This window comes from Atractosteus spatula, chromosome 24 (genome assembly GCF_055471065.1).
Source record: "Atractosteus spatula isolate fAtrSpa1 chromosome 24, fAtrSpa1.hap1, whole genome shotgun sequence".
NCBI classification, from domain to species: Eukaryota; Metazoa; Chordata; class Actinopteri; order Semionotiformes; family Lepisosteidae; genus Atractosteus; species Atractosteus spatula.
In genome coordinates, this window is record NC_142729.1 from 14,043,904 (window position 1) to 14,063,592 (window position 19,689).

Consider the following 19,689-nt stretch of genomic DNA (forward strand, 5'->3'; position numbering starts at 1 on the left):
TGTTTTATTTTTCTGGAAACGCGTCTGCCCGTGTGTCAGCGGACGCTAACGGCGCGGTTGGAGAGGCTCAGCGACCCCGCGGGGTGAGATAACAGCCCGGATCTGAATGTTCCTGCAGGAGTTTCCAGCGTTTAAGGAAGAAACAAGCGAGCCTCCCGGCGCCCGGGAAACCGCGGAGCCGAAATCCCGGGATCGGGATGGGTACACGTTATAAGATCAGATCACTTTATCGGCCTTATACAGTTTCTTGCATTAGGAATGTGTCTTTTCACAGACCCCAGCTTGCTCTCCAGGAGACACACAGACAGGGAGAGAGAAGCTGGGGGGTCCGAGCGCAGGGTCGGCCATTTAGACAGCGCCCCTGGAGCAGCTGGGGGGTGAAGGGCCTTGCTCAGGGGCCCAATGGAGTAGGATTCCTCTGCCGGCTGTGGGATTTGAACCGGCAACCTCCCAGCCACAGGCGCTGGGGGGGGTGCTGTCTGTGTGGAGTTTGCATGTCCCTTCGGAGTGAACTCCTGGGGGAAACTGGCACAGATCTGAGTGAGTGTGTGTTTGTGTGTGACCCGAGATGGACGGGTGTGTGTCCCCCCCCGCCGGTTCCTTGCCGGGATAGGCTGCGAGCTGCAACCAAGTATTAGCTAAAGAGGTTAAAAGGGTGGGGGGGGGTGCATTTTTAAGGGTCAAAACCTTCCTAGATAGTGACTCTGTAAGCAACGCAGCGGCTCCAGACACCGGGTGGAATCCGGCTCCGGGGTTTGCGGCGAACTCGCACACACTGTCACTCGAAGGGCGAAGCAGCGAGAGAGAGAGAGACAGACTGTCAAAGTACAGCTCCGATTCGGCTGGTCAGCACTCAGCTGGTGTCAGGTTCGAAGTTCGTATAATATCAGCCAGCGTCCACACCACACGACCACCGCGGAAGAGGTGGGGGGGCAGGTTTCACGCGGTCTCGACGCTGCGGGACACTCGCGAGGTTTTTAAACCCACCCCACTCACGCACACACCCACCCAAGGGTGCATTGATGAAGGATACCTGCGCGGAATCGCGGCGGACACCGGTCGGCACCCTCCTCCTCCTCCTCAGGTAACTGCAGATATTATTACGCTTCGTTTGGAAATTATTTGGTGGGGTGAAAAAAACACGAGTGGAATTAAACCGGGGCTCTGCGTGTTGCCATAACCACCGTCCGAGAAGCCCCCCCCCCCATTAACGTTGGTTCTAGTGTTCCGTTGTTTTCCAAAGAAGAAGGTGACTCCCCACCAAGATCACGGTCCGGCTCAGGTGAGGGCCGGGCCGGGCCGGGCCGGGCCGGGCTTGGTGCCGAAACACGCCAAGTTCGAGCCGGGGAGCCGCCGGCAGCATAGCCCCGCTCTCTCTCCCTCGCTTCCCAGACCAAAAAGCGTTTCCCGGTCTCCTGAAAGCGCGTCCCTGTGAGAAATGATTAACAGGATCTCCATCTTTTTTTTTTGGAATCGAGGGAAAGGAATTCGGTTCAGGTGAACCTCCGTTCATCTAGGTGGGAAGTCTATTAACTCGTCCCTAACATGCTGTCCTAAGGGACTAACTGGCGCCCAGCGACTAAAGGTTTTGAGGCGTATTTGAAGGCAGTTTCAGCTCCTAAACGGATGATTGAGATTTGAAATGGGCGTCTCTCCTGTCCCTATTTCGGACGGTCAGGAAATTCGGCTCCACGCAGGTGTGCCTGCCGAGGTCCAACCCAGTTGCGCGTCTAGGGACAGAGAGAGAGAGACGCGCTGAAGGTTTTGATCCATTTGAATCCCTCAACCGCTACTCCATTGACCAAAAAAAAAAAAGGAGGTCACGATCATCGGAGAATTGCTTCGACACACACCTGAGGGAGACCGATCTTTAACCCGCCGCCGTGAAACTCTGCGCACACATGGGTAGGAGCGAGACGCTTGAAGTCGGTCAATTCGGAGCTGATCAGTTCGCCTGGGTTCATGATTTTAATCAAGATGCGACAGATTGTAATTTGGGGAACAGCTTGCTTTAGGTAACACGCGGATCATACGTCTTCATCCTTTTTTGTTGTTGTTGCAGTACAGGATACCTGTGTCACGCATGAATCAGAACTGTTACGATGCGTTATTAACGACAAGAGGTGAGACGTAGCTCACTTCCTATGTGAAATATGCAAGATGTGTCCGTGCGAAAAGGTGGAAAATCCATCTTTGGTATCGGCATCGTTTAATGTGATGTAATAATGTTGCTTTATTACCCCTATTCAACCTCTTGCATGAGGAATTCGTCTTTTCGCAGACCCCAGCTTGCTCTACATGAGACACACAGACAGGGAGAGAGAAGCTGGGGGTCAGAGCACATTTATACAGCACCCCTGGAGCAGCTGGGGTGAAGAGCCTCGCTCAGGGGCCCCAACGGAGTAGGATTCCTCTGCCGGCTGCGGGATTTGAACCGGCAACCTCCCAGCCACAGGCGCAGATCCTGAGCCCTGTTTAAGTGGGAATATGCCGCTTGTGAAGACCGATCTTGATATGATGTGCTACTAGTAGTTATTTCTGGGTGGTCGTCATATTTCCCAGGGGTATTTAGCGAAGTGACTGCTTTATATAATTGGTTTCAGGCGGGGAATTAGACGCGAAATTATTTTCAGTGCCGCCCGTGTACCACCCATGAACATTTTCTTAGAGGGGAAAAATTGTTAGGCTAACAGGCAGTAGGGTAATATCTACAGTAACCAGCTTGATCAAATCAAATCAAAGTTGATTTATCAAATGCACAACAGTACGGCGTGCAGCAGTAGTTGCTGACGATGAAATGTCTGTTCTGCGAGCTCACAAGAATCACAAAAATCACAAAAGTGAGCTTACGTTTTTTGAAATGGAATAAAACTCAATATGAGTAGAGCTGCTATGTGTTCAAGTTCACGTTTATTGTCATTATACCCATACACAGGTATATGGTGTAAAGAAATTCTATTTAGCTAGCTCTCAGACGATAAGCAGGACAAAAAAAACAACAGTACAATTGTATAATAAAGACAGAGACAACAGGCAGTGTGCAAAACAACATCAGATGTGCAAAAACACGCATCAACAGGATGAGATAAATGGATTGAAAAATTATGGGGAGTGAGCTTCTTGACTTGTGAGGTAGAGGTAGATTTCAGTGTGCGTTTGAGTTTTTTGGGAAGGGAGAAGGCACTGTGAGGGTTCAGATCGTAGGTGAGAGAGGCCGGGAGTTTAATAGTTTGATAGTGCGGGGGTCAAAACTGTCTCCGAGTCTGGTAGTCTGGGCCCGAATGCTCCGGGACCGTTTTCCAGAGGGTAGAGGGTCATACAGTCTGCAGCTGGGGTGTGTGGGGTCTTTGACGATGCTTAGAGCTTTCCTCAAGCACCGTCTGTCATAAATAGCACCCAAATAGTGTCCATGCTGTATGCAATATATCCAAGTAGTGCGGTTATGCTGAATACAGTGAAGACTGTGTGTCCATTTAGCCATTACAGGTGATCTGCTGAAGGAGCTGCAGGTGGGCTGTTTAGCAGTCTTATTGCCTGGAGGTAGAAGCTGTTCTGTAGTCTGTTAGACAAACCGACGGCGTGTTTGGATTATAAGGTAAGAACACCTGAGTGTTTTTTTGGGGGGCGGATTAATACATGCACTTGTTGACTGGGACTATCGAACACGGGTGTTATTACACGCCGTCGGTTTGCGGGGGGCGCGTTTTGTGATCTCAAATCTTCGGCGTATTTTCTCCAATCCTGAAAATCGAGGGTTGTCGTTTTTTTGAGGATATAGGGCCGAGATGCGGTTGAGTCTCGGATGAATCGGTCTTGGTTGAAGCTGACCTGTGCGGCTGGCGGTGAGATCGCAGCTGCGTGGGGCTCGGTTTGATTTTATTATAATAATAATAAACTTTATTTTATATAGCGCCTTTAAAGGTGGCTTCTCAAAGCGCTTTACAGACTGACAACAACAATAAATAAGAAGAATACACCAGATAAAACACAATGACAATACACAGAGGAGACCGTGGGTGGTGGTACTAAGACAAGCAGAGGGGTTAAGAATGGAACCAGTTCAGTAAAGGCTCTTCTGAAGAAGAGGGTTTGGAGTCTGGATTTGAAGGAGTTTAGAGAAGGTGACTCTCTGATATCCTTGGGGAGAGAGTTCCAGAGCTTGGGGGCATAACAGGAGAAGGCCCTGTCACCCCTTCAATGTAGACGGGCTTGGGGGGACAGTAAGGAGAGCAGAATTTGAAGAGCGAAGGTTGCGAGGTGGGGAGTAGGGCGATAATAGCTCAGACAGGTACTGAGGTGCCAAGCCATGCAGAGCCTTATAGGTGAGCATGAGGATTTTAAAGTCCACACGGAACTTGACTGGAAGCCAGTGCAAGGACTCCAGGACAGGAGTAATGTGATCACTTGCACTAGACCTCGTCAGGATTCTGGCTGCGGAATTCGAAGAGCGAAGGTTGCGAGGTGGGGAGCAGGGCGATAATAGCTCAGACAGGTACTGAGGTACTGATTTTGGAATCTAAACCCTGTTTTTTCAGTGTATTTTGTTTCATTCGCGGGCCGATCGCCCGTGTGAAGCGACACCGCCCGTCTTCCTGTGCACACAAATGCGATTTCGAAAAAAAAAACGCCTAACAAAACGCGATCACCGCTTGCAAGTTTAGGGATGCAGTCTGTCAGCCCCCCTGGGAGGTAATTTTCAACAGTTCCGGCTATCGGGATTAGACGGTTGTGTTACAATTTAACCTTTATCGACCTGGGTGTTTGCAGAGTCACAGTGGGGAGTATTGTTTCACATTAGCTCAGATAGCGCCGTCTTGTGTGTGTGTGTGTGTGTGTGCACTGTATCTGAGAGAAGAAAATATCTCCCTATTTGGGCAGCGTGGGCCTCCGCTAACCAAACAGTCTCGGGCGAAGGAAAGACAAGTTTGTCCAGTCCGGCATGAGGCTCGTCCTGGCCGGTATGTCAGCGCGGCCAGAAACTGGTGGAGGGTCTCTCTTCAGCAGATCTTACAACCTGAGTGGCCTTTTTTTAAAAAAAATTTGCCAGCAGCTATATCACCCTGCGCTGGAGACTCAGCAGGTGTCAGCCTGGCCAGTACCTGGAGGGGAAAAGCTGAGGCTGCTGCTGGAAGAGGTGTTAGTGGGGCCAGCAGGGGGCGCTCACCCTGCGGTCTGTGTGGGTCCTGATGCCCCAGTATAGTGACAGGGGACACTAGACTGTAAACAGGCGCCGTCCTTCGGATGAGACGTAAAACCGAGGTCCTGACTCTCTGCGGTCATTAAAAATCCCAGGGCGTTTCTCGAGAAGAGTAGGGGTGTTACCCCAGTGTCCTGGCCAAATTTCCCCCCTGGCCTTTACCCATCATGGCCTCCTAATAACCCCCCTCTCTGAACTGGCTCCATCACTCTGCTCTCCTCCCCACTGAGAGCTGGGGTGTGGGGAGCGGACTGGCGCCTCATCCAGGTGGGGGGTACACACTGCTGGGGGTGGAGGGGGATCCCCATGACCTGTACAGAGCTCTGAGTGGAGGGTCCAGAAAGGCGCTCTAGAAGTGTAAGGAATTATTATCGGATCCAGAAAACGACTTGAACACTACTAGGTGCTGCTGGAGAAAACTATGAACGGAATGGACTGCCGTGCACCCTCTCAGTCCACAGTAGCCAAGAATGTCGTCACTCTCATGACGCTGTCATTTCAATTTAAATCTGCTGACCTTCGCGTCTTCCCGGTATCAGCTCGGTCTTCGCACGGCCCGCCCCCGTCAGCCTGACCAGACACAATTTAATAATTTCACGGCAGTAAAAGGCATTTATGACTGGTAGTCGTTATCTGTTTGTGTGTGTGTTTTTTTTCCTGGCTGCTCTTCAGCAGTAACAGTTCTGGGAAACGTCTTGTGGTGAACTGCGCCGTCTTGATAAGAGAGAAGTGGGATTTCTCAGTCCTCTTTAGCGCAGGTCTCGCCGCGTTGACGTTCTCGGGAAATCTACAGGAGGGACACTGCCCCCTGGTGGCTAAACACTTGCATGCATTTCCCCCCCCCCCCAACACACACACACATTCAGGAGCGTCTCCCTCTGCCAACGGGAGAACCTTCAATATTGTTTCACGATTAAAAGGTTCATGCCTAATTTTTGGCTCGGTCCAGGAGCTGTCTCGGTGGCGCAGTGGCTGTTACTGAACTTTTTAGATCGGTGGTCTCCAATATGTTCTTCGACGGTGAGCAGTGCCAGAATAAATTGAGCACTTGTATTCATGTGTATATCAACGGGCAGCTTTTTGTAAGAGTGATAGGGCTTAAATATCTCCCACCCTCATCCATCGTGGGATATTCACTCTCTTGCTGCCTCACTAATATCACACACTTACACTCCCCCCCATTAACCCACACTCTCTCACTCCCTTACTAATACCACAACTCTCACTCTCTCAAACAAGCACCACCCTCACAACTGGCTTTTTTCACAAATACCAGACACTAGTGCAGTATTCTCTCACTAGTATCTCACTCTCGCTAGTGCTGCATTCTCTCAAGCTCACTAGTATCTCACTCACTCTCACTAGGGCTGCATGCTCTCACTAGTGTCACACTCTCTCACTCCCTCACTCAGTGCTGCATTCTCAACCTCTCACTAGTGCCACCCTATCACTAGTGCTACATTCTCCTACTCTCACTAGTGCAGCATTCTCTCACTAGTGTCACACTCTCTCACTCCCTCACTCAGTGCCACTTTCACTATTGCCACAACTTGCTTTTTTCACAAATACCACACTCTCTCAGTAGTATCTCCAGTAGTACCACACTCTATCTCACTCACTAGTGCCACTCTCTCACTCCCTCTGTAGTATCTCACTCTCTCTCACTCGTACCAAGGTCTCTGACTTTCATTCTCTCCCTCATTAACCCCATCAGTACTGGGGGGGGGGGTGACGGTGAGCTTTTCTTGGTCTTGTGATTGTGATTGTGCTTCTGGGATTCTCGGAGGTTATTTCTGTTCCGGATCTAACGCCCTCAGTGCTGTGGTGGGCAGAGGGGGGGGGGGGGGGAGATCCACTGGCTCTCTTCCAGGCGCTGGGGTGTTGACTCTTGGGGTGTCAGGGCCGAATCCCGAAATAGATCAACTCTTTCCTGCCAAAAAGCCCAGCCTAAATCATTCGACGTGAATGCCTGTTTCCTGCTGCAACCCCAGTCCTAAAAAGAGGTATGAACTGGACCTCCTGGCAAATATATGACAAAGAAAAACACTATTCCAGCAACTACAGCCAAATCAGGAGGAGCTCAAGACCACCCATGGCACGATAGGCCACATCAATGCCTAACACTTCCCCTCTGGGCTTCAGAGTATTGTGCCACATCAAATTCCTTCCCCCCGGAAACGCCACCCTGTTACCACAGGGCACCTGCTTTTTGTAAGAGTGATAGGGCTTAAATATCTCCCACCCTCATCCATCGTGGAATATTCACTCTCTTCTTGCCTCACTAATATCACACACTTACACTCCCTCCGAATGATCCCACTCTCTCTCACTCCCTCACTAATACCACACTCTCCCTCACTAGTGCCACAACGTGCTTTTTTCACAAATACCAGACACTCGTGCAGCATTCTCTCACTAGTGCCACCCAATCACTAGTGCTGCGTTCACTCACTCTCACTCACTAATACCACACTCTCACTCTCTCAAACAAGCACCACCCTCACAACTGGCTTTTTTCACACATACCAGGCACTAGTGCAGCATTCTCTCAAGCTCACTAGTATCTCACTCACTCTCACTAATGAGATCCACTCTCAGCAACTACAGCCAAATCAGGAGGAGCTGAAGACCACCCCTGGCACGATGGGCCACATCAATGCCTAACACACCCCTCCGGGCTTCAGAGTATCGCGCCACATCAAATTCCTTCCCCCCGGAAACGCCTCCCCGTTAGCACGGGGCACCTGCTTTGGTCTGGATCACGGCTGTCGGGTGAGATTTTGCAGGTCTGGGAGTATCGCCAGTCTGGGAAAGCTCTAGTGTAAAAACCTTGTGTTCACAAGTCTCGTTTTACATTTTGAGTTGCGACCAAAGAGGGTTTCGGTCCGTGAACGGAGTGGAGTCAAAAAGGAGGAAGGCTCAAACCACAAGGTCTGACTTAACCACCTGACCTCCCGGCTGCATTTCTGCGGTGTGTCACAGCCAGGGTCATGAGAGCCTGAGATTGCTCACATGCCCCGAGACCGGACAGTTACAGGGCAAATAAAGACCAAAGGAATCCTGCATCCTTAATCTGTTTTCTAACTGCTGTATCTAGTTAAGATCAGATCACTTTATCGGCCCTATACAATTTCTTGCATTAGGAATGTGTCTTTTCGCAGACCCCAGCTTGCTCTCCAGGAGACACACAGACAGGGAGAGAGAAGCTGGGGGTCAGAGCGCAGGGTCGGGCATTTATACGGCGCCCCTGGAGCAGCTGAGGTGAAGGGCCTTGCTCAGGGGCCCAACGGAGTAGGATTCCTCTGCCGGCCGCCGGATTCGAACCGGCAACCTCCCAGCCACAGGCGCAGATCCTGAGCCACAGATCGTGATTGAAGCTCGTCACCGGCTTCACAATAACCAGATGGATGCGAACGGCTTGTTCCCTGCTCTTCCACACATTGGAGCTTTAACCAAAACCGAAAAAAGCAAATATTCAAAGAGGTTGCTTCATAGGATCAATTAAGGCTTCGGTGATCATCAGTAATAATATAAAATCCTTCACTTTCTATAGCGCTTTTCTGGACACTCCACTCAAAGCTCTTTACAGGTCATGGGGGATCCCCTCTACTACCACCAGTGTGTACCCCCACCTGGATGAGGCGCCAGTCCGCTCCCCACACCCCAGCTCTCAGTGGGGAGGAGAGCAGAGTGATGGAGCCAGTTCAGAGAGGGGGGGTTATTAGGAGGCCATGAGGGGTAAAGGCCAGGGGGGAAATTTGGCCAGGACACTGGGGTAACACCCCTACTCTTCTCGAGAAACGCCCTGGGATTTTTAATGAGCACAGAGAGTCAGGACCTCGGTTTTACGTCTCATCCGAAGGACTGCGCCTGTTTACAGTCTAGTGTCCCCCGTCACTATACTGGGGCATTAGGACCCACACAGACAGCAGGGCTGAGCGCCCCCTACTGGTCCCACTAACATCTCTTCCAGTCTTAATTGCACCACCAATTCTTCGACCAGTACTGTACTTCCAGACAGAACAATTCCTTCTTGTTATTGTTGTTTTTTTTGGTGGGGAGACACAGGCGTTCAAGCCGCAAGGTCTCTGCATAGCTCAGGGCCAGCCACAGCCACAAAGAGGAAGTTCTTGCATGTGATCCACGAGCCCAAAGCCTTGCAGTGGATCATGCACCAGGGAGGGCAGTGTCACGCCGTGAATTGAACGCAGGTCACGTGGCGTTGCCCAAGGGGCTTGCTGAGGACTCGGCGCCCGATCTTCAGACGTTCGAAGGGAGGGTGTCATTAACTGAAATGCGAGCGAGAAAAGCACAAGGCGAGCAGGGCGCTATCCTCTCGCAATCGCTGAGAGTCATTAATCCAGCCCTCTCGCTGTACAGTCAGAGTAGCGGGGGCGTGGAGCCGAGACTTCGCTGCAGAGTAATGAGGGTGAGACTGTGCTGAAGAGCTGGCCTCATACTGTGAGCTATTGGGCCTTTTCACTGTGCTGAAGAGCTGGCCTCATGCTGTGAGCTATAGGGCCTTCTCACTGTGCTGAAGATCTGACCCCATACTGTGAGCTATAGGGCCTTCTCACTGTGCTGAAGAGCTGAAGATCTGGCCCCATACTGTGAGCTATAGGGCCTTTTCACTGTGCTGTAGAGCTGGCCCCATACTGTGAGCTATAGGGTCTTCTCACTGTGCTGAAGAGCTGGCCCCATACTGTGAGCTATAGGGCCTTTTCACTGTGCTGAAGAGCTGGCCTTATACTGTGAGCTATAGGGCCTTCTCACTGTGCTGAAGAGCTGGCCTCATACTGTGAGCTATAGGGCCTTCTCATTGTGCTGAAGATCTGGCCTCATACTGTGAGCTATAGGGCCTTCTCACTGTGCTGAAAACCTGACCCCATACTGTGAGCTATAGGGCCTTCTCACTGTGCTGAAGATCTGGCCTCATACTGTGAGCTATAGGGCCTTTTCACTGTGCTGAAGAGCTGGCCTCATACTGTGAGCTATAGGGCCTTCTCACTGTGCTGAAAACCTGACCCCATACTGTGAGCTATAGGGCCTTCTCACTGTGCTGAAGAGCTGGCCCCATACTGTGAGCTATAGGGCCTTCTCACTGTGCTGAAGAGCTGGCCCCATACTGTGAGCTATAGGGCCTTCTCACTGTGCTGAAGAGCTGGCCTCATACTGTGAGCTATAGGGCCTTCTCACTGTGCTGAAGAGCTGGCCCCATACTGTGAGCTATAGGGCCTTCTCACTGTGCTGAAGAGCTGGCCCCATACTGTGAGCTATAGGGCCTTCTCACTGTGCTGAAGATCTGGCCACATACTGTGAGCTATAGGGCCTTTTCACTGTGCTGAAGATCTGGCCTTATACTGTGAGCTACAGGGCCAGAACAGGACCAGAGAGACGTGAACGGACGCATTAAGCATATTCAGAACTAACAATAGGAGGCATTTGAATCAACAGGATGGAGCTGGGCAGCCTGGCACCCCTGTCTGGCCTGATTTGCATGCCCGCCTGTGATCGAGTGCCGCGTGTGCTGGTCCCAGCTCCTAGCGGGTTACAAGTTCTGTCCCGGAGTTCTGCGCCAGGTGCTGTACCCCCGGTCCAGGTGGGATATGACAGGTGCCCGCCGACTGTTAGACCACAGGCAGACAGTCAGCATCTCGCCTGCAGGGCAGGGTGTGGTAGATCTTCTTTTCCAAACCCCCCCCCCCCCTCTTTTCCGTGTCCTGGTTTGCCCTTTCAGTTTTCGGGACATAAAAGCCAGCCCGCCAGGGAGCACACAAAGCAGGCAACCCCAGCCAGAAGATTAGCAGCAGGGCTCGATCCAAGTATCCCAAGTCCTGAAAGGAGTACCCATCCATCTGATCTTACCAACATAGCTTTTTAATTGAGCTTTTAGTTAAAATGGTTCTTTGCTCTTCATTGATCATTGAATTTTTTCAATTCATTATGACTTGCCTCATTTCTATTTATTTCTTTTGGAGGCATAAATGGACATTTCTGTTGCTTTACTGCATTACTGTGTTTTCCTTTACAACTGAGAGTGTGTCTCTTAATTTTAAGATGTGGTTTGTAAAGCACTTTGAGCTGCTGTCTGTACGAAAGGTGCTCGATAAAGAGAGTTTATTATTATTATTTTCGAACGGCTTAATCCAGTCCAGGGTCGCCAGGGAGCCAGAGCCTATCCCGGCAAGCAATGGGCGTAAGGCAGGGTACACCCTGGGCAGTACGCCAGTCCATCACGGGACACACACACCCAACACTCACGCCAGGGCCAATTGAAGAAACTCATGCAAGCTTGGGGAGAACATGCAAACTCCCCCCAGATGGTACCTCAGGAATTGAACCCAGGGCCTTTGCCACAACAATCCGAAGGGGTGGGCATTTGGTTTTAACCCGGCGGGGGGGGGTTGAGCGCCAGTTTGAGACGCGTGACTCTACAGGCGATCGTTCCCTAATCAAAGCTGCAATACAGGAGCCAAAGTCAGATGTGGTTCAGCAAACGCGACTGAAGATGGTGGCGACTGAAGATGGTCCCTTGAACCATTTTGAGAGTACCGCTAGCCCAGCTTTCCGACAAACGACACGGGACGAAACAGTTTTCCGGCTACGAAACCGCCTGGCGTGTCGCGTTCTAAATCCCATCCCGAAACCTCCCGACGGGACACAGGGCCTAGCTACGGAGCTTTTTTCCCCATTCGTCGTGAACCGAAAAAAGAAAATATGATCAGAATGTTAGAGGAGTTACATTTTCCGATATTTCTCAAAAATCACCAAAAATATTTTTTCTCCACATTATTGGAGAATTTATTTCTTTGGGGGTGTGGCACTGCCCCCCCCTTAGCAATGGCTGAGCCCCGTGAGGATTATGACGAAGTTTATTTGACATCCCGTGACGGCATCATCAATAAAACGAAGAGGCCGCTGTCACACAGCGAAATCTGAGAAGTTAGAGCATTTGAGACGTCGAACAGGAAACATTAAGCATCCCATCCATGTGGCTACAGCTAAGTCCATCAATAATAATAATAAACTTTATTTTATATAGCGCCTTTAAAGGTGGCTCCTCACAGCGCTTTACAGAATGACAACAACAATAAATAAGAAGAACACACCAGATAAAACACAATGACAATACACAGAGGAGACCGTGGATGGTGGTACTAAGACAAGCAGAGGGGTGAAGAATGGAGCCAGTTCAGTAAAGGCTCTTCTGAAGAAGAGGGTTTGGAGTCTGGATTTGAAGGAATTTAGTGACTGCTATCCTTGGGCAGAGAGTTCCAGAGCTTGGGGGCATAACAGGAGAAGGCCCTGTCACCCCTTCAATGTAGACGGGCTTGGGGGGACAGTAAGGAGAGCAGAATTCGAAGAGCGAAGGTTGCGAGGTGGGGAGCAGGGCGATAATAGCTCAGACAGGTACTGAAGTGCCAAGCCATGCAGAGCCTTGTAGGTGAGCAGGAGGATTTTACAGTCCACACGGAATTTGACCGGAAGCCAGTGCAAGGACTCCAGGACAGGAGTGATGTGATCACTTGCACTAGACCTGGTCAGGATTCTGGCTGCTGAGTTTTGGACATACTGCAGTTTGTTCAGAGTAGATTTAGATACCCCAGCGAGTAGAGCATTACAGTAGGCAATTCGAGAGAACACAAATGTGTTCTCTCGAATCAAGAAACAGCAGGTCGAGATCCTCTGACTTAGACAGTGTAGATGTCCAGACGTCCTCTCACTAGTACCTCTCTTCTGTCCGTACGTTAAGGAATCTATTTTAAATACCCTCCCAGGCACCAGATCAGATGTGCCACCAGCCCCTCTTCTCCACTCTTCCAGTTCTCGTCTTGCCATCTGAAATCGGATTTCGTCGCCAATCCAGGGAACCAGAAGCTCGGATTGAAATCGGGAGAGGAAAACCTCCCCCCCCCCCAAAAAAAGACCCCAATTAAAGCTAACGGACTGTAAAAGAAAACTAAGCAAACTCGATCGACTGGAACCAGGGGGGGGGTTCCTAAACGATAAGGCCGTACCCCCCCCCCCCCAAAAAAAAAGTCTGCACCTCTCTACACTAACCGAACCGAAACGAAGACAAAAAGAAACGCACACCACGTCTTTTTCCCCCCCTCCCATCCCCAAAAACCACACACCGCCCCCCTCTCTCCGTCCCCCATCTCCGATCTCTCGTCTTCCCCTTACGAAACGCTCCCGCCTCGTGGTCTTAATTAATTAATTGGCAGCCCCTGGAGGAAAGAGGAGAAAGCAATTGGGGAAAAAAAAGAGAAAACGCTCCCAATTAAGGCCAGTAACGAGGGTGGTATTTTCTTTTGCAGGTCCGCCGGACGCACCAGTTCGCTGCTCGCGGGTCGACGCCAGCCCGCGCCCCAGCGCCGCCGGAAACTGCAAGCCCGGGTCGCGCAAGTTCCCGCCTCCTCACCCCGACGCCACCAGCGGCTCGGTACCGCGGCGATCTGATTCCCCTTGCCCCTTGTTCTAAGGGGGGGACTGGAAGACCGTGTCGGTTCCCGATCTGCAGTTCATTCGGTAAACCCCCCCAGTTCCTCGGAACCCCGGACCCCTCGGTGTCCCCTGTTCTCGGGGGATGACGGATGGACGGGCCCGGCCTCGGGTGATCCCTCCCCGTCGAGTCGCGCTCCGGATCCGCTAGCCGGGAGCAGATCCCAGATCCCACATCCCACATCCCCCCCCCCGCGGGCCGATCACAGGGGAATCCCGGGAAATGTCGGCCAAGGCGCCCATCTACCTGAAAAGGGGCAGCCGCAAGGGGAAGAAGGAGAAGCTCCGGGACCTGCTGTCCTCGGACATGATCAGCCCCCCCCTGGGCGACTTCAGGCACACCATCCACATCGGCAGCGGCGGCGGGGAGGGCGACCTCTTCGGGGACCTGTCCTTCCTGCAGGGCAAGTTCCACCTGCTGCCCGGCCGGCAGCGTCCCGGCGAGGGCGGCTTCGAGTTCGCCCGCACCGCCAGCGTCTGCGGGGGGCACCCCGCCTCCCCCTCCCCCTCCTCCTCCTCCTCCGAGAGCTCGCCCCTCCTGAAGAACGCCATCTCGCTGCCCGTCATCGGCGGCGTCCAGGCCCTGACGCTACCCGCCGCCCAGCCCCCGCCCAAACCCCCCCGCCTGCACCTGGATGAGAGGCCGGCCCCCCCACCCTCTCCTCCTGTCCCGGAGCCACCCCCCCCCCCCGAAGAGCCCCCCCTGTCCCACGCCGGCTCCCTGCTCTCCCTCCACCTGGACCTGGGGCCCTCCATCCTGGAGGACGTCCTGCAGATCATGGACAAGCACCGGCTGGGGGGCGTGACCGGCGGCTGCCTGCCCAGCGGCCGGCAGGAGATCTTCACCTGAGAGGACCCCCCCCCCACCCCGCGAGGCTCGTACCGTCCCCCAGACGACCGAGCGTGCACGCTGGGCTTGTGACCGTAGAGTAGGCGAGGGCTCCGATTCCCCTCCCGGGTGTAGCGAGACCGACGGTCCCCCTGCGGGGCTGAGCTGGGAGAGCTTTTAAAGTCCAGCCCCCACCTCCTCCACCAATCACCGGCTTTGAAACCCGGTGGGAGGGGCTGACCTTTGACCCTAGACCATGTCCCCTCGCCTCCGAAAGGAGAGAGCTGGACAAGGCGAAATCTTTGCCTTTTGAGTTTTTTTTCTTCCGTTTCTGGAATGGAATTGGCGAGGTTATGGGGGGGGGGGGCGATGAACGCACTGGAGCTGCAGTTTTCGGCTGGGGAGATCTGTAGGATTACCAGATGCAGGATTCGCTGGACGTTATGCTCACCCAGAATGCACTTTTCTACGCCCCTTTCAAGCAGTGGGACTCTTTAGAACCAATGTGTTTCTTTTCCGGGGATCTTTAGAAGCAAATTAGGACGGGTACGTCTCTCTCTCTAGCGCTGGAATGAAGTGGAGATCTGCTTATCTTTTCTACTAACTCTGCGAGAACCGTGACTGTTGCGGTTTCTTTTAATGACAACATGTTTTCTGAGAAGCACTAATATAACTTCTGAATTAAAGGAAGCAAATCAGGTTGCGCTGTATGATTTATTTTCCTGCTTATGTGTCACCCAACACCCGACTTTGTCTACAACAGCCTCGATTGTGGAGCAAGCAGGACTCAAAATGGAATATTTTTTTGGGATGTGTAGGAAGAAAAATAAGTGTAAGATCCACTCTTTCTAGATATGCATGTAAGCAGTGTAGAGGTGGTCAGAGTAATAATAATAATAATAATTGCTTACTAATAATATTGCTGACACTCCACTCAAAGCGCTTTCCAGGTCATGGGGATCCCCTCCACCACCACCAGTGTGTACCCCCACCTGAATGAGGTGCCAGTCCGCTCCCCGCACACCAGCTCTCAGTGGGGAGGAGAGCAGAGTGATGGAGCCAGTTCAGAGAGGGGGGTGATTAGGAGGCCATGATGGGTAAAGGCCAGGGGGGAAATTTGGCCAGGACACCGGGGTAACACCCCTACTCTTCTCGAGAAACACCCTGGGATTTTTAATGACCACAGAGAGTCAGGACCTCGGTTTTACGCCTCATCCGAAGGACGGCACCTTTTTACAGTCTAGTGTCCCCCGTCACTATACTGGGGCGTTAGGACCCACACAGACTGCAGGGTGAGCGCCCCCTGCTGGCCCCACTAACACCTCTTCCAGCAGCAGCCTCAGCTTTCCCAGGAGTCTCCCCTCCAGGTACTGGCCAGGCTCCCACCTGCTGAGTCTCCAGTGGGGCTGCCAGTTGTGAGTTGCAGAGTGATATGGCTGAGTATTGCAATCAGTACTGGACTTCATTAATTGTATTAATGCACACTGATACAATAGCAGCACAGTGGCGCAATGGTTAGTATTGGTTCATTGCACCTCTGGGGCTCTGGGTTCAATTCTGGACCTGGGGTGCTGTCTGTGTGGAGTTTGCATGTTCTCTTCGTGTTCATATTGGTCCCACGGTCCAAAGACATACGGGTAGGTTATTTGGCTTCTGGGAAATTTGGCCCTGGTGTAGACAGTAGACAGGTGTCCCATCCAGGGGGTAGCCTGCCTTGTGGCAGTTGCTTGCCAGGATAGACTCCGGCTCCCTGAATTCGATACAGGGGTTAGAAGATAGACAGGTGATTAAAGGACAAGTTTATGCCACGTTTTTTTCTCATGCTGAGCTCACAAACTGTCTTCAGAGCCAGGCACAATCCCAACCCCTGTGACGGCAGAGAACCGATTTAAAATTCCTGTCAGACTTGCAATGACTACTATGCCTTATAAGAAAGTATTAATGATTAAATGAAACAGGCATAGATAACTGCCTCATTTCTTGTCAGCCAACATCTTAATTACCCAATCCCCAAAGAAACACTAGCAAAGCAGGTGTCTGCTCTTGGTTAAGACTGGAATTATTGCACAATTATTGTTACTCTCTCGGGCCATTGACATTAAAAGAAGAGTATACCATCTTTTATCTACAGAACCAATGGAATTGCGGGAATCAATCCACTGTGTTTTTTTTTTGGCACACTTTCTAATCAATAGCACAGGAAATATGAATGTACTTCGTCTGCAGCACTAACAGCTGTGGCTGATGGTTCAAAAGCAACTGTTAGCAAGTCATTAAAAAAAAATCGTTTCAGGGTGGGTTTTGGACAAAGGGCTCTCTTCCAACTACCAAAGAAGGGCTTTTGTCTGAATCCCCCTAAAAGAAAGGGTTTTTTTTTTTAAAAGAAATCGTTTAAGCCTTGTGTTTACAATACCAGTCTTCTGCTTTTTTTTCAGGTCTGTGCATGTGCACTGCAGTTCAGCCAACTACATTATACTACAAAAACTACATTTCCCAGACTTCAGTTGTAGTTTTCTCATTTAAAAACTAGAATAGTTTCCTAGTGACTGCTGCACGAGCTGTGATTGATACAGCAGGTAAAACAATCGCTTTGAATCGTTTCTTCTGTAACGGTTAACTGCTGTTTGTGACAGGACGTTCCGGTATTCATCTGTATTACCTATGTTAATGTTCAACTATATCAAGCCTTTAATTAAAGCCTTCTTCCTCATAGGCCTCTTCTGTAGCTTTAGCAGAACAGCTTGTAGACCAGTCTTTTTTAACTTCAGTTACTCTTTTAGAAATTCAAGCTGCTGAGAAAGCAGGCTCGTTTTTTTTTTTTTTTCCCCTCAGCGCTTCCTTAAAGTGCTTACAGGTGTGGTCGTAAATTAATTAAGAGTATCGGTGAATACCACTGATGGTGAGTCAAATTATTGTTTTTGTTGGCCTCCAGTCTTTTGTTTTGTGTGAGGATACAATCAAAATGGTGATAATCAAATCTGTCTGAGCCGATTTGGGTCCCACGCTGACGAGCCCAGTGATCGTCATGTTTGTGTAAGTGCGCTGGAAGTTCTGCAGCAGTTTCCTAAAGTTTCGGCAGTCCTCAACTGAGCTACACTACACTGGCCCATGATTTCACTGTTCTACTGAAGCAAATGTGTCGACACGTCTGTATTATGTAATATCCCATACTGCCTTATAAAAGAGTAAGGGGCCTAGTGTCAGTCCGGTCCATTTGCACGGGAAGGAAAGGCGAAAAAACACTTTGTGGCACTAATTCCAAAAATATCACCGGTGTCTGGGGAGATAGGAGACCTCAGTAGCAGTTCAGGAACTGCTATTTAGCATTCAAATTCAGTGGTTTTAAATCACTGGGGCAGTGTGAATTGACCCATTAGCCAGGTCTGCTGTTGCCTTCAGCAATGCTCGAGAGGCGCGACAATGAAAACATCCGATCTTTTTTTACTAAGATTTGTGGAACATGCCTACTTTGGATGGGATGAAGCACTCTCATTTTGATAGGGCAGGGTAATCTTCTCATATTGGTGGTGTTAAGCAAAGCAAAACATAATGGCAAATCACAGGAAAAGGGGGCTACAGCATTTTCAGTATCTACCTTTAGAGATTGCCACCTCAGCTTCAAGAAAACTTCTGACTGTTTTTTTTTCTGTGGCTGAACAGTCCGAGATTCTCGGCCGGCTTGAAGTCCTCCACCTTGCAGAGGGCTCGAAACATCACAAAAAGATATAATTAAGCTTCCGTGATAGTTCAGGAGACAAAGGAGGCCCTGATCCGATCAGAAAAGCGAATTCTAAAAGATTCCCCTAACAGTGGGTCCCTCTGTCCCTGCAACCGGCACGAGACGAAAAGAAAGAGGAGAGTGGGTTTGGAATTTGCAGCCCTCGTGACGTTTTCTTCCTTTCTGAAATGGGGGAAATTATCCGGCAGCCTTCCACTTGTGAAGGACCAGCTGGTGAGCGTGTGGGCTGGGCGACCGGAGTCTCTGAACTGCGTGGGCGCAATGTGTTCTCTGACACACCCACCTGCCAACGCCGCTGGTCATGTGACCGGCTGCGAGCTCCCCAGCGCCTTGCAGGAGAGTGAGCCCCGATTGGAGGAGCCGCGCGGCACGCGCTGATGTCACTGCCGGCTCACCGGTTACCCAGCCAACGCTGCTGTCAGACCTGCCGGTGACCCTCAGGTTTTTCCCGGCTGGGCTTGACCAGAAGTGCGTCACCGACTCCCGCACCCAGCTAGGTGGGTCACCTCCGTGACGACAGCCTGGACTCGAACCCGCAGCGTCTGGGCTAAAGGGAACGGCGGGAGCCCGGAGCGAGTGGAGCACCTGTAGGTGGAGTTGTAAAGCCATCCGAGACGAGGAGAGCTCAGTTGGCACAGGTTGAGCCGGGCTCTGACTGTCAGCCAGGTGGCAGGCAGGATTCTGAAGTGAAACTAAGAGAGGGGCGTGGCGATTCGAGCCGCATTTGAGCCGAACGGGAGAGATTGCAGCGCAGGGGGTAACTGAATGGTTGGAAAATACCTGGTTGCTCTTCTCTGCACCAATTCTGAGCACCCATATCTTTACCAGAAGGTAACGTCCTCTCAGTTTGCTCTGTCGATGCGTTACAGAGGAATTCTAAAGAGACAGGGGTCAGGTCACTGCGAAACCAACCCGAAGCTGTTTTTCATACCGGCAAGCAGACTCTCGGGGTTAACAAGATGGGGAGGGCAGGTGATACTTTAGTCTCACTTTTGTACTCCCCTTTCTCATCGCACTGCTACAGCGCACTTAGGGATCTATCCCACAGGCCCCCTGTCAAGCAGCTTGGCCAGCCCAAAAACCCATCTACGATGACTGAAAATGGTAAAAAAAATTGATAATTGAGTGAAAATGAAAAGGCAACACAACTGCCACAACTTGACAACCCACAGGCAGCAGGACAAAGGAATTTAAAAAAAAAACTATAGATTGAATAATACAGGCAGATGTCAATTAGTAGAGCTGTCCACCCTGAGAGTACTGAATCGTTCAGCATTAACACAGATGTATTCATGCATGGATGAGGAGAGGACAGTGGGGAAGCCGGCCCTCGTCTTGAGCCTCCAGCTGGAGCCCGCTGTCACTGACACGAGAGGGCTTCATCTTTCTCTGCGAGCAGGATATAGGGAGTGTGTGTGGGAG

General features: G+C 51.2%; 1 protein-coding gene across 2 annotated transcripts; it reads left to right on the forward strand.

Moving 5' to 3' along the window:
* The first annotated feature begins 784 nt into the window (after positions 1-784).
* Positions 785-17,243, forward strand: cdc42ep2 (CDC42 effector protein 2). 2 transcript variants are annotated; one of them, XM_088904767.1, is made up of 2 exons: positions 785-1,084; positions 13,516-17,243. In XM_088904767.1, the coding sequence occupies exon 2, from the start codon at positions 13,923-13,925 to the stop codon at positions 14,547-14,549; it is 627 nt and encodes a 208-aa protein (XP_088760893.1). In that variant the 5' UTR covers positions 785-1,084; positions 13,516-13,922; the 3' UTR covers positions 14,550-17,243. The 2 variants fall into 2 exon arrangements, with proteins under 2 accessions (XP_088760893.1, XP_088760895.1); XM_088904769.1 differs by lacking the exon at positions 785-1,084 and adding an exon at positions 1,502-1,905.
* The last annotated feature ends 2,446 nt before the right edge of the window (positions 17,244-19,689 follow it).